Source organism: Vanacampus margaritifer, chromosome 11 (assembly GCF_051991255.1).
Source record: "Vanacampus margaritifer isolate UIUO_Vmar chromosome 11, RoL_Vmar_1.0, whole genome shotgun sequence".
NCBI classification, from domain to species: Eukaryota; Metazoa; Chordata; class Actinopteri; order Syngnathiformes; family Syngnathidae; genus Vanacampus; species Vanacampus margaritifer.
Window position 1 is genome coordinate 4,185,689 of NC_135442.1, and position 14,494 is coordinate 4,200,182.

The 14,494-nt window shown below is 41.1% G+C and overlaps 1 protein-coding gene across 10 annotated transcripts in view; it reads right to left on the reverse strand.

The window, feature by feature from the left end:
* Positions 1-14,494, reverse strand: part of neb (nebulin) — a 63,844-nt gene that overhangs the window by 12,837 nt on the left and 36,513 nt on the right. For 7 of the 10 annotated variants that reach the window (XM_077580738.1, XM_077580736.1, XM_077580735.1 and 4 more), the window contains 32 exons: positions 14,346-14,453; positions 14,129-14,236; positions 13,931-14,038; positions 13,757-13,861; positions 13,564-13,668; positions 13,219-13,317; positions 13,036-13,140; positions 12,516-12,620; positions 12,312-12,416; positions 12,121-12,225; positions 11,938-12,042; positions 11,753-11,857; positions 11,569-11,673; positions 10,853-10,957; positions 9,633-9,737; positions 8,001-8,102; positions 7,812-7,919; positions 7,611-7,715; positions 7,380-7,484; positions 7,194-7,298; positions 6,565-6,669; positions 6,378-6,488; positions 6,198-6,308; positions 5,798-5,902; positions 5,569-5,673; positions 4,408-4,521; positions 4,229-4,333; positions 3,400-3,504; positions 3,141-3,245; positions 2,225-2,335; positions 1,103-1,213; positions 80-193 (listed from right to left, as the gene is read on the reverse strand). In XM_077580738.1, the coding sequence (XP_077436864.1) occupies positions 80-193; positions 1,103-1,213; positions 2,225-2,335; positions 3,141-3,245; positions 3,400-3,504; positions 4,229-4,333; positions 4,408-4,521; positions 5,569-5,673; positions 5,798-5,902; positions 6,198-6,308; positions 6,378-6,488; positions 6,565-6,669; positions 7,194-7,298; positions 7,380-7,484; positions 7,611-7,715; positions 7,812-7,919; positions 8,001-8,102; positions 9,633-9,737; positions 10,853-10,957; positions 11,569-11,673; positions 11,753-11,857; positions 11,938-12,042; positions 12,121-12,225; positions 12,312-12,416; positions 12,516-12,620; positions 13,036-13,140; positions 13,219-13,317; positions 13,564-13,668; positions 13,757-13,861; positions 13,931-14,038; positions 14,129-14,236; positions 14,346-14,453 (3,405 nt within the window). The remainder of the gene's footprint in view (positions 1-79; positions 194-1,102; positions 1,214-2,224; positions 2,336-3,140; positions 3,246-3,399; positions 3,505-4,228; positions 4,334-4,407; positions 4,522-5,568; positions 5,674-5,797; positions 5,903-6,197; positions 6,309-6,377; positions 6,489-6,564; positions 6,670-7,193; positions 7,299-7,379; positions 7,485-7,610; positions 7,716-7,811; positions 7,920-8,000; positions 8,103-9,632; positions 9,738-10,852; positions 10,958-11,568; positions 11,674-11,752; positions 11,858-11,937; positions 12,043-12,120; positions 12,226-12,311; positions 12,417-12,515; positions 12,621-13,035; positions 13,141-13,218; positions 13,318-13,563; positions 13,669-13,756; positions 13,862-13,930; positions 14,039-14,128; positions 14,237-14,345; positions 14,454-14,494) is intronic. The other 3 variants (XM_077580730.1, XM_077580731.1, XM_077580732.1) reach the window with 3 other exon arrangements.

Sequence of the window (14,494 nt, forward strand, 5' to 3'; positions counted from 1 at the left end):
TCCTCTCGAGAGACGATGAGATGTTTACGTAGTGCAAAAATCTGTGTTCCACCATGGAAGATAATTGATTAATTCTGACCTGACTGAGGATGTCGGTGGCGTTCCTCGCCCGCATGAAGTCCGGAGTGTCTGTGGCCATCGCCAGCATACCCTTGCCCTTAATCTCCTGCTCCAGTGACTTCTTGTACTCTTTCTGCAGGGAGAACGGAAAAAAAATACCTTGCTCGCTTTTTTTCCCTACTCATTCACACTGAGCATGGGGAGGGCTGCAAAACCAGAACACTCCAAGGGTTAGGGGAAAGCTATTAAAAGGAAGCCAAGAAGAAGAAGAAGACAAACACACAAGTTGTCAAATGGACAGCAGATCTTCTTTTAAAGTTGAAAAAAAGTTGATATTACAGCAGTTATCCAGGAAAAGTTGCTAGTATTAATGATTAAGGATTTGGGGCACATTTCAGAACTTTAATTATGATGATTTCAGAGGGATCAGACTGTTGGTTGAGATAATTGATGTTATATTGTCAATGGTGGTCATTGTGTTGTCGGGGCATTGAATCTATTTCATTGAAAGCGGACTGTTCTGGTTCTGGTCTTAGAAGACGTTTCACCTCTCACCTGAGCAGACGTCATCGTTTGTTAGATTTGTTCAAATCTCTGAAGCTGAACTTCCGAAAACGTAAACTCAATAAATCGTACTAATTTTCTTGGGTTTGAATTTAGATTTTGATGAGTATGTATTATTTTGTTGGTTTTGTTGTTGGTGCAAACCGTTTTTCATTGACTATCTTCTTACTATCTAAAAGTATGAAACAAAGCCCAAGAAAATGCCTTTTGATTACATTTTTGTACTATAGTTCGCTTTTGATCACCAAACCTTTGAAATTCCTTTTGCTCATTGCATTACAAATTCATAGAGTTGATTATGACTGTTAAAAACACAAGCAGTAGAAGATAAGGGAACACTTTTGCTCAAACGTTAGTGATGCCATCAAGCAGGAGCACAAAAGTTTGCCCCTTATTTTTAGTGCTGCGGTGAAGCGTAGTTAAGACGGCTCGGACGGACGGCCGTCGTCCCGCCATCCATCCAGCTAGTCGGTCGTACCTCGCACAGGATTTGAGTGGCATTCCTTGCTCTCAAAAGCTCGGGAGTTTCCTCCAGCACAGTTAGCCCTTTACCCTTCACGCCCTCCTCTAGATCCCTCCTGTACTCTTTCTACAGGACGGAAAAAGAACAGAGAGACTGCGGAGGGCAGGCCAGGCAAGAAAACAACAAGTCCAGCGCAAAGTCAACGGGCATCCCCCTCAGGCAAACGCCAATAAACAGACATCCAATTTGGAAGGGAGACACTGGTGACTTTGGCAAGAATCCTGATAACCAACAGTGAATCAACATTGGATCAGACAGCATGGAAAGACAACTTTCACTTCAACATCGTAGTACAAATCCACAGTGCATGCGTCCGCAAAAGGAAAGGGTACAAAGTGAAAGTGGATGCAGGTTGACATGGAGATTCCGGAACATGATATGATGAACGTGTTGTGATGTAACATGCAAATGTAGTTGACACAGACACACCAACCAAACAAGCAAACGACAGATCTTTGGCTGTAGGGTCTTCGTAAAGGGAAAGGGGTGGGCTGCGGAGTAGAGGGGCCAGATTTAAATCATCAGTGCGTAACTTGGGAACACCAAAACGTAAATATTCAACCATCATTTTTTTTATGAGAAAAAAACGGACATCTGAATGTTGCATCAAATTCGTACACAATTGATTACAGAAATGCACTTCAACGATATTTTTATATAAATAGAAACGACTTTAGTTAATAATAACTTTTAACAACTTGTCAGGTTGTGTTTTCATGACTCCGTTCTCAACTTAAAACCGACCCTTAGCCTTCGGTAGCTGCTCATGTGTAATTTCCAATATGTTTACATGACTACACGCTCCGTAGCGTCGGCCTGGAATGTAGCAGTTACGCACTGTGACTTAAAATCTAGTCGTCTTTACAGTGAAGTTACCAAAGCAAGGAAACGCCTTTAGTGCTACTTCATTAGCATTTTCTGTTTAGTGTGTAGAGTAGAATGTGGCTTCATTCACACCAAAAATTAAATGGTGATGGCGGTAAAACGGGGGGTGTGGTCGTGAGCTAGTATGATTAACGGGGGTGCGGGGGTGAGATGAAGGTAGAGGTACAGGGGGTCAGGTGGTCCTTCGGTTACCTCGCTGGCTATTTTGGTGGCATGTCTGACATGTATCATGGCGGGCGTGACTTCCAAGCCCGAGAGGTTCTTGCCCCTCATGGTCTCCTCAAAATCCTTCCTATAGTCTTTCTAGTGGCCGCAAACATAAGACAGGAACACACGCACACCCGTCACATACATACCTGCTGCCGCTCTGTGCGCGTATGCGTGTATGTGTGTGTGTACTATAGAATTAAAATATCATGTTGACTGAACTGATTCTGGTTTTTAAACCCCAAAATATTAATACAACTGCTAGTTAGGCAATACAAACATTTTATTATTTTTTTAATTGAAATAATCAAAAATAATTAAATTAACAGCATTTTATTACATGTTTAATTAAAAAAATATATATATATATATATAAATATATGTTTTTCTTTCTGCAGATTGCATTGAAAAATAAAACAAAATTTTCTAAATTTGATTAAATAAATTTATTTATTATTTTTTAAAAAAAAATTAATAAAACTACTCATTTGTTTAGTATTAATTGATTAAACACACATATTACTGATTATATTATGAAATTAAACAAGATACAATTCAATAAGATACATTATTATATTTATGACTATTGGATTAAACAATAAAAATTGCATTACTCTATATAAAAATATAATTTTGTTTCCACAAATCAGATTCTAAAAAAGCTGAAAATCTGACTCCCAATTAGATTAAGAAATAAGTATCTACGTATTGGATTAAAAGTGACCCAAAAAAATTGTATAGCTTTAAATGTCATCTAATCTCCATCAGCTATTGAGAAGCAATGATGTCATAATGCAGTCATTCAAACAAAATGATCACGTCACATCCTTCTTCACTGCTCCATGTTCACCCTGCACTCGTTAGGATCAGCTCACACGTTGCACGTAACAAACACGCTTACCTGGCTCTGCATGTGCTGCGCCTCCTTGGCTGTCAGGTATGTCGGCGTCTCAAAGTCCAGCATGGCCCTGCCCCTCTCTTTCTCATACTTCTCCTTGTACTTCACCTGTTCACATCAATATTTTTATCACTATGCTTGGAGAAGCAATGGAGTAAATGCATCACTTGGATTAAAGTGTTGGGAAGTAACCAAGTACAAATACTTCAACCATCTGAGGTTTTTCCATAGCGGTTTTTTTTCTTTTCTTAGTAGGACTTACTATGCTCTGCAGTTCTGAAGCCTCCTTGTGATGGAGCTGTTCGGGTGTGTCGGGAATCACGTGGTAGTGACCCCTACTCTCCTCAAACTTCCTCTTGTAGCAGTACTAAGGCGCAATGCCCGGTCAAAAATCAGCACAAAAAAAAACTATTCCACGAGTCGACTATGCAACATTCAGTCGAAAAGTGAACGGGTTCTTAGTGATGTCAAATGAAAGGGCTCATACCAATTCAAATGGATGGGGGGTGGTATTACATGATTTGAGTTAAACTGTATTTATGCTCAACTAATTAATAAATACAGTGAATAAATGTTCTCTGTATATGTACTGCATGCATGTGTATACATACATGTTGTACACATATATGTACACGTATACTGTATAGTACATACAGACGTATGTACAAACATACAAAGTATATTTCTGCTGATTAGTTTAAAAACATAAAATAAAATATATTTCTTCCCATTACATTCAAAAAATAAAATAAAAATATATTCCAGAAAATTACATGAAAAAAAAATATATATATTTCTGCCACTTCAATAAAATGCTAGTTAAAGAAATCTGATGTTTTGAGTTACATGAGGAATAATGAGATTTTCATTAAAAGAAAAAAAATGCAGGTTAAAAAATTAAGTGAGTAGTCCTGGAGGTGGAGGATGAGTGAGAGTATGGATCACTACCGATCACTACCAGATGAAGCCACAGACTTTAAGGCATGGATTGGATGGAGGTGCTACTGAGTGTTACACAGGAAATGGACACTATATGTCTTCCTGTCAATGGCTAGAGGATGGCGAGATTAAATTGGTTAATGATGTCTTACGTCGCTGGACAGCCTGCTGGTGCTCAGGCCGTGCTGCATGGACAGAGACTCGGCCATGTCGGTCACAGGCTTGTGGAGCTTCTTCAGGTCAGTCTTGTACTTCACCTGCAACAGAAGCGACACCGTTCCACCACGGAAGAGTCGCCATCGTGTGATGGAGGGTTTACGGCGGCACAAACCTCGCTAGCCAGCGTGTGGGCGTCCTTGTAGGTCTTGTAAACCTTACTCTCCTTCATGTCATACTGCGGTCGCTTTCCCTTCATTTCCTTGTCAAACTTCTCCTTGTATTTCAGCTAGGGGGGGGGTCAAAGCAGAAGACTGTCAGGAACATTATCGCCAACACATTACAAATCACATTATTCCTAACCGAGTTAGAGGACTAAGCATTCTCAAGTGTTCAAAGAATCCACACGAAGTCCAAATAATCACATATATAACAAACATATATATGGCAGAGATATGTGGTACGATTAAGAAAACACGCAGTCCTCAAACAAGTCCTTTTGGTCTTTATTGGACATGTCTCTGGAAGAAACGGTTTTCCAATAAATTGCGGTAAGAGATTTCAAACGGTTAGTATATTCCTTTCAAACTTTCAAATTGGAGTTAGCATTCATAGTGTATTTAGCATCTGAGAGTCATTGCCTCTGTAGTCAGCTACTCCTCAAACAAATCGTTTTGCTTTTTATTGGATACTTCTAGGGACGTAAATGGTTTCCTGACAAAACCTGGTGACAATTTAGAAAGGGTATTATGAACCTGTGGTATAAAATGTAAACATTCCAAACATCAAAGAAAATGGATAATTAAATAAGTAGTCTATGGTCCGAACAGAGGTCAACATGTATATGTTCGGTTGTTCATCTTTTCCAGCAGCGGACCCAATCCCAGACACACAGACGGACAAACCGTGCGTTAGTTAGCAGCTAGCGTGGCGTTAACCTCCTTACATCACTCGTCACCACACTCATTTTCTTAATGTGGCGCATCTGCGGAGTGTCGTAGGAGGCCATTCCGTGGGGGGATGGCTTGGCCTAAACCACGTAGCCAGATGGTTTGCGGCATGAGATGACAAGGACGATGAAGAAGCAGGAAGAGGAAGACAACATGGACGGTGAAGACAACATGACAATCTGCTCTGATGGACACAATGACAATGAAGCATGGACTGAAGCAAGGATGGCGAAGAACATATTCCGGACAGAATTAGCAGAGCTGGCAGTGGATGGGTGGGTGGTTGGACGGATGGATGAATATGTACAAAATGCTCATTTGGCCAGATGGTGAAGGACAGAAGCTTGTGGTCCAGCTGCTCGTCAGGCAGTTTGCATTCTTCCTACCTGGCTGTTGAGCTTGCAGACTTCTGTGGCCAGTCTGATGTCCGGCCTGAAGACCAGAGAACCTCCGCGGCTGGCCTCTTCACGGGCCTTGTTGCGGTAGCCAATCTGACCAGAGAATTACCAAATTCCATATTTAAAATAAAATGATTATGGTATTTCTAAAATCTGTTTTTCTTCCGATGAGATTAAAAAAAGAAAATATATATATATTTTTATTTTGGCCCATTACATCGCTGACGAGTTTGGCGGTCTGCGTGGCCTTCTTGATGTCAGGTCGATCCACCACGGCGGTGGTGTAGTGAAGGTTGGTTTTGGCGGTCTTCTTGTAGTCCAGCTGAAACACAACATTTTTCAACAATAAAACTCTACCTAAATAAATAATGATTCAAGTAAAATGTACCCAAATAAATGTTAACAGCAAAATGTATTGATCTTCAAAATTAAATACAACTGTAATAAAAGAAAAAGAAAAAAGGACTGATTAAAGGTTAAAAAAAAACCACTGTGAAAACTTGAACATGAAGTTCTATACAATGAAACTGTGATTCTTTGGCATTGCCAGTGAACCACACTTTAAGAAGCGCAGAGCTAAACTAAAGAATATGTATTTTTCTGTCAGACGGACTTACATTGCTCTGTTTCTTGGCAACATCCATGGCGTGCTGGATGTCGGGCGGTACGCACATGTTGTTATATATTGACTTGCCTTTCTCCTTCTCGAACTTGGCTTTGTACACGTTCTGCAAAAGAGAAGTGGAGATCAACCGAGGCTTCTTGAGGTGACGAGAAAACCAGAAAGGAGATGATACCTTGCTGACGAGTTTGTTGATCTCCTTGCTGTGGGCCGTGTCCCGGGTCTGTGGCATGATGGTGAAGGCCCCGGATTGCCTTTGTTTCTTACTGGCCGCCTTGTACTTGCTCTGTGGAAAGACCAGCGTGAAGAACTGGACCATCCGCCGGTTGTGGACATTTTCCTCACGGGGGGATCTAACTTACCTCGGACGACAAGTTGCGCACGGCCTTAGAGTGGAGGATCTGGGGGGTGTCCGCGACTGGCAGGTAGTGACCCCTTGCCTTCTCGTACTTCATTTTGTATTTCAGCTACAAAAGAAAGAAAGAAGTAATGTCTCCAAATTGAAACGTTAAAGAAGCAATTAACTTGTGAAATTGCAAACTTTAATTGGGACATATAATGGGAAAGTGACTTTGTAAGCACAAGTGATCCTCCATTTACGTTTTGAGGTTAGGAATACAAGTGTGAGAATTTTCCATACCAAACATTTACTGTATTTATGACTTTACCACTGTGTTAGTGTGGATTTGTGATATTTGTGAATACGCTGCATTCCGTCTTTCAGACAAATTTCAGTTAGTTGCTACGGAGGAAGACAAGAATGCAAACCAACTATAGTCAATACTAACTAATGAACTATGAAATAAGGCAGCCAATAGCTAACTACTTAAAAACAACTTCACTAACTAACTAACAAACTAACTAACATGGCAGTCAATGATACTTTACTATTTCAATGCCTAACTGACCAACTAACCTAATAACAGTCAATAGGAACGAATGAACTAACAAAGTAAGACAGTAAGACTGATGGATGGATGGATGCACTCACCTCACTAGTGATTTGCGTGTTCTTCTGTGCAAGCAGGGTAAGCTTGTCGTCCACCACAGGTATGACACAGCCCTTCAGGATCTCCTTGTCATACTTGTACTCATACTGTCATAGAGTAGGTGGGATAGCATTAATGGCGAGTAACGTACTGTACTGTACGCAGTAAAAAAAATAATCTAAACTCACGTCGCTCTGCTGCGCTGAGTTCTTGGCAGCATTGAGGAAGTCTGGCCTTTCCGGGGTCCACATCCACTTGAACTTGGTGGCTTCATACTTCTTCTTGTAATCCAACTAGAACAGGAAAAAAATGGAGATTATGTTCTTCTTGGTGGTTCTTCAGTTTTTGAGTTTTTATCCTGACAAAATAAGTCTTAGTTCTGGACCTATAAAGTTCGTCATTCATCACAATCCACTCACATTGGTGATGTTCCTGTAGGCCTCCTTAGCAGCCCGGATGGAGTGAGCCTCGGGATCAATGTTGATCTGGGCCTTGTTTCTCTCATAGAGCTCTTTGTACTTCATCTTTAAAAAAAAAACACACAAAGAAAACAAGCAACATTTTTCAACATTTCTTTCTTTTTTTAACCGCCATGTGTTCAAGGGTTTCAGGCCACCTACATTGCTGGTAAAATCCTTGACTTTCTTCATGAGGTTTTGGTGCGGGGTATCGTAAGGTAGGGTGTAGCCCCGGGCCTTGTTCTTATTGTACTCCATCTTGTAAACGATCTGCGGGAAAACAAGCGCTTTCACAGGAACTTTTTTTTTTGTCAAGATACACAATTAAATGTACCCTTCAATAAAACTCACATCGCCAATCTTCTTGCCACGTTGGGTAGTTTCATACTCAGGAGTGTCCAGGATGGAGGTGAACTTGTCCTTGGCACGCTCATATTGTTGCCTGTAACGCCACTGAAGAAGTACAACATGGACCAAGTCACCATAGTGGACCACATTGACCACTCGTCTTAGTCTGACTATCAATGTGTGATCCCTAACTAAGGACAAACCGCTAGAACCACATAACTTCTTCAGAGCTGTACTTCTCAAACTTTTCCTGACATACCCCCATTTGGAGGACATACAGTAGAATGGGTTGAGTTTAACTTTATTCGAAACAGATTACCGGTACCCAAAATCTAATCACTAAGAGTAACTTCCAAATCTAATCCTTACCCCTATTTCTAGCCCTAACTCCTAAACCTTAATCTTTCCTACTAACGGTAATTTTAACACTAATAATGATAATACACTAATGATAATTAATACACCCTGTCATTCTGTCAAGAGTTTGAAAATCAGTGCTTTCAGACAAGAAATCATGTCAGAACTAACAATGATAAATTACAATAACAATATAAATGGAGTATGTGAGGTTAAAAACATGCTTTTCAGAAGACATGCGTGAAAACAGTGAGGGGTTATTTGCAATGATGACCAGTTACCAGTTGCAATATCTTCACAATCTTGCCATGTGTTTGTAGGGCAGGCTTGGAAACTGCTGGAACCAGAGGTGGGGGACCCTGGGTCTCTTGACTTGACTTGAGTCAGACTTAAGCCACCAGCTTTAGGATTCGCTCGGCTAAAACTTATCAAAGACTTGACACTGACATGGTATTCTTAAGACTCTACTTGCCTTTCATAAATCTATTTACATTTGCAAAACTGCATTTTTCAAGTCTGGCAACCCACTAGCATGCTCTGATGCAGAGTTGAGATGCCACCTCTTGAAGTACCATGGCGAGGAGCTTAACTTGATTTATGACCTGCTTAAGCTTAACCCAAGAAATGACTTGACTCAACTTCCACAGCAAGTTGGAACTTGCTTTCAAACTGAGGGTTAAGACTTTACTCATGACTTGCTACACCCACCTCTGGCTGTAACTACATATCAGAAGCACTACATGAAAGATGAATGGCAAATGGCGAGATTAGCATGTGATGCTCTATGTGGTCAGGCGTGAGCTTTATTTTGGCAGCAGATGGGATGAAACAGCAGAAAGGGATGAGCTTCAGATTCCGCCAGTTGGTGGAAAAGGTGAGCGTCTTATGGTGCAGCTGCTCGCTAACTAGCTAGCTGTTTACTTTGCTGTTTGATTGGCAAATGGCAAGATTAGCGTGCGATGCTCTATGCCGTGTAAACTGTATTTTGCGAGCAGATGGGATGAAACAGAAGGACGGGATGAGGTTGAGATTCCATCTGTTGGTGGACAAGGATTAGTGTTTTATGGCGCAGCTACTCACTAACTAGCTAGCTGTTTACGTTGGTGTTTGAATGGCAAATGGCGAGATTAGCATGTGATGCCTCTATGCGGTGTAAGCTTTATTTTGCCAGCGAATGGGATGAAACAGCAGGAAGGGATGAGCTTGAGCTTCCGTCTGATGGTGGACAGGGATGAGCGTTTTGTGGCGCAGCTACTCGCTAACCAGCTAGCTGTTTACCTTACTGCCCATATAGCTCTGGACAAGGGCGGTGAGGATGTCGGGTCGGTGTAGTTCATTGCAGCCGCTCTTGTGGAGTTCCTTTGCTTTGGATTTATACCTTTTCTGTCAGTACACACACATCATGCCACAGTTAAAAAGACACATTGAGGCAGTAGTGACACTGAGGGATCAGGATCTCACGATCAAGCTTGATCCGGATCTGAGAACAAGTAGTTTTGTAAAAATGTCTCAAGACCTGTTACGGATAAAAGACATAGACCGTCATATCCATGCGGAAACAACCACCATCAGATCTGTAGACAATCTCATGCCCCCGGAGGCTTTTTGTAGTGGACGATGCAGGCCGGTCCCGCTGGACCAGGACATTACCTGGCTCATCTTCTTGTTCTCCTTGGCCAGCTGGAAACTAGGATGATCTGTGTTTATGGTGAAGTGATCCCTGGACTTCTCAAAACTAATTTTGTAGGCCCGCTGCTCAGAACATCAGAAGCAAGTTAAAGACAAGTGTCCAGGAAACAAAGTGCAAGCAAAATGACAGAGATTGAAAGGAGAACATCCCTTCAGAAACATTGGATTCAACAATACCACCAATTTATCAATTGCTTACAAGATGAAGGTCCAATAATGTTGTATAGAGGAACCTGAAAGTATATGCTGCGAAAACTCAAGTCTAACCAGTTCTTTTGACTGCCACCACAGGTGTATAGTTAGTATAAATACACCAGTTTTAAAACAAAGGTGGGTTTTATGGCTAGCTGTGTTGATCTGTTTTAAGAAATCTTACATATTTTACAAATCCGTATCTATTACCAGATATTTTTTCTTAAATTAAGTCATACATTCCTAATTTCATTACTTGTTGCTTAGACCTAATTTTGCTGTTAAATATGTCAAATCAAAGCAAAATATCCTTATTCTTTGTCTGCCAACATCATTTTTCTTAGCAGGCACTTTTTGTGAAAGAGCATTTTACTTGTTTTAAAAATATTTTAACTTGTTATTGAGATTGTTTTCCTTAAAACAACAAATACCTTAATTATGCAAGTGTAGGACAGTGTTTTTACGAAAACTTGCCAAGTAAAATGTTCCTTTTTATTTGGCAAATAAAAGTTGCTTTAATTAGGTAATATAGTCTTCATGCTATTCATTTTTTCTAGTGTTTTTTAAGCTCAGTTTTTGCAGTGTAAGTCTAATCTTGCTGAAAAGAGACAACTTACTTCGTCGATGATGCTGGTGGCGTGCCTGGCCGTGTGGAAGAACGGCGAGTCAGAGGTGTACGTGAAGTTTCCTCTGAACGTCTTGAAGGATGTCTTGTATTCATTCTGGATATCAAGTAGGAACAGCAACAGCGTCATAAAAAAACTAAACAAAGTTCTAAAAGCTGAAATGCAAATGAAAAGTATATAAAATATACAAGTCTAGTGTTAAATGTGCTATCCGTGTCAATTTTTCAGTTTTAGGTTAGCTTAGCAACTAGCATGGCTTCTCTGTCTTTCCTCATCATCCCTTCTTCAGAACATTACCTCAGATCAGAACAGAAATGTATTTCATTTGCTGCCACAGAGATGATGGTTACTGACTTAGGAGTGACTTCACAACTTGCTTAACCGCAGCAGTAGCAAGTCAAATGTGTTGCTATTTGTAGCTAGTTAGTGCGACATATGTAGCACTGAGCTACTAGAGCCTTGACCTCCAACTGGGACGTTGCTCCACTTTAATGCGTGTACGTCCAGACCAGTGAATCTTTTTGGGATTGGCTAGGCTGTTGATTCTCTGTTTTACAATTCAATATTTTTTGATAAGGCGCAAAATGTAAATTCTGCAATGCCAAACCGCTTATTTTTATCACTTGAGGGTGCTTGTGTACCACACTTTAAGAAACAATTGTTTTAAAATAAAAAAATATGATGTTGTAAGGTAAAAAGTGACTCACTTCACTGTACAGTGTCTTGTTCCTCTCAGCCCGCAACAACTCGGGCGTGTCCCACACGAAGCAGCCGATTCCCTTCAGCCAGTCCAGGTCCTCCTTGTACTTGACCTAAAAACCCCAACGCGCCACAGTTTGAAGCCAGGATGGTGGATTCCATTTCATCAGGAAAATCTCGAGTGGCTCTCACCGTGCTGACGTTGTCGTTGACAATCCTGTTGAAGAAGAACTCGGGACGGTCCGCGATGGACTTCCATGTTCCCCGGGAGCTAATGTATTTCTCCCTGTACTTAACCTGAGGTGGGAACGGTTTGATTTAACATACAACAGTCATTTTGTGAACATTGTGGTAAAAGGTTAAAGGGAAGTACTGACATCGCTAATGTCGTCGGTAACCCTGCGGTGATAGACGATGTCCAGGGCGTCCTTGACGGTGTGGTAGTGGCCTTTAGCTAGCTCATACGTCTCTTTGTAGCGCAGCTGAGGAAAGCGAAAAAAAAAGATTATTACAACTATTTCAGCTTCAAAAGTCTGTCACCTCCACCTATTTAAACTCACATCGCTGGACTGGAGGTAGGCCTTCTTGGAGCGGATCAGAAGTGGCGTGTCACCAATGGTGGTGTACCTGTGCTTCATCTTCTCATATTGTTCTTTGTACTTGTTCTAAAAGAGAAAGAAAAAGCAACCAGTCTTGGTGGTTTTTCAAAAACAGTGGTCAAAAACGTGCAAAGAGGTAGGTAGTGACTTACATCACTGGAAATCACTTTCATCTTCCTGCTGTGGTGTGTGTGTGGGGTTTCGACTTCCAGAGTGTAGTGTGGTCTGTGTTTAGCAGCGACGTCAGTGTACACGTACTGTAGCGCAAAGGGCAAAGGCAGAAGTTTGTAAAGTCATCCAGTTTTGACTTGACAGATGGTAAATTGGTGGGGAAAACTCTGTGTGTTCAAACTCACATGATTGGTGAGTTGCTGGGCCCATTTGGCTCTCTTGAGGTCTACTGCGTCGGCGGTGGTGGAGACCTTGCCCATATGCTCTTTGCTGTCAGCTTTGTAGATCAGCTGAAAGCAAAAATCCCAACTTGAGTTCAATTTAAGACTTTACACTTGCTTTTAAAACCAAAGCACAGCCATTGATGCAATTTTTGTACTTTTTTCCCAGACTATCTGTTAGAATAAATGTACACAAGTTATCCCATATTTACTCTTATTGTATTTCAAAGCATGACTAATGCTGTACCTTATCACAAGATAGCGGCCGAAACATTTTGCGGTTAAACTGTTGTACCTTGACTGAAACCTTATATATTTACATATTTTTCGGACCAAATGGCGCACCGGATTATAAAAATATGGTAGTTCTCTATGTTAAGCACAAAATGACCCTACAGTATAATGCAATGCTAATATTACTTAGCAACTTTTAGCAACATCCCCAATAAATGAGTCAGCAAGACTGGCTCCATTCAAGACTCACCAAGCTCAAATGGCTCTTGAGCTCAGACACTCGCTTGTACTCTGGCGTGTCCAGGACCACAGAGAAGTTGGGCAGGTTCTTCTTGGCCATCACAGGGTAGTCCATCTGTGAGTTAAAAAAATATATTAGATAAATGAAGGCGACCAATGTACAAAGAAAAATGTGTTGTCAGAGGATACGTACTCTGTACTTATTAAGCTTGCGGATGCGGATCATTTCCGGGGTGTTGTACAGGAAACAGCCGATGCCCCTCAACCATGACAGATCCTCTTTGTATTTCAGCTGAAAACATACAACTTTAATTATAATTATATGAAGAAAAAAAAAGGTTTATGAAGTGTCTTTAGAGGCCCCAAGGATGGATAATTAACATTAAGTTTGGGGGAGAAATATGTCCAGGGAACCAGCATTCCATATTTTCATAGGGAGAAAGTTCCAGAGGTAGGTTTGGGTCTCTGTCACTGATGTCCAGAGTTTGGTGTTTGGAATGGACTTAAAATAACGTCTGACAAAGAAATGTGTTCGTACCTCGCTGTTGATGTGGTTTACGTGGTAGAAATGCATCAGTTCTGGTGTCATTGGCATGGAGATCAGCTGGCCTTTACTGCTGTTGTACTTCTCCTTGTACCACAACTACAAAAACATTGAAATTAAAATTGTATTGTAAAAAAATAATAATGATAAAGGAGAGAGACAAAGATACTATAAAAAGTCACAGTACATCGCTAATATGATCCTGGTTCATCTTGACTTGTTTGATTTCAGGGGTGTGGTAGGTGGTGTGGATCTTGTCCTTCTGCTTGTGGTAATCCTCGCGATACAGGCGCTATATGGAAGAGAGAATGCAACGTTAGATTGCGTTTGTATAAGAAAGTTATGCTGGACCTCGCCTCACCTCATTGACAATCTTGTTGGCCTTCCGATAGTTGACGAAATTGACACCCTGTGGGTGAATGGTGTAGCCCTTGGCCTTGGTCATCTCATACGCCTCCTTGTACTTCACCTATGCAAACCAAAAGACATGACATGAAAGGTGCTTGATTGGGTTTTGCAGTCATTTTTTAGACAGTAGTAGTAGTCGTAGTATACTTACAAGGCTGCTAATAAAGGTGTTGTGCTTAGCCTGCTTGATGAAAGGCATGTCATAGGGCAGAGTGTATCCGGTGGGCATGTAGTTCTTGTTGGCCTCCTTGTACCAGGCCTGAGAGAACAGAACACAGTGAGAATACATTTGTGGTGAAGTCATCTTAAATTGGGTGTATATTTGTTCATATGACTTGATATGAAGAACACCAACAAGGTAATCTTACATCACTCTGAATGTGGTGGGCCAGGCGAGCCCTCTGCCCTTCCACGGTAACGGCAGGAGAAGTGTTGGTTCCCTTGATGTTTGTGTGGTAATCGGAGCGATAGTGCAGCTGGAGGAAGACAACACAGTTGGGAAACAGCGAATTGATGC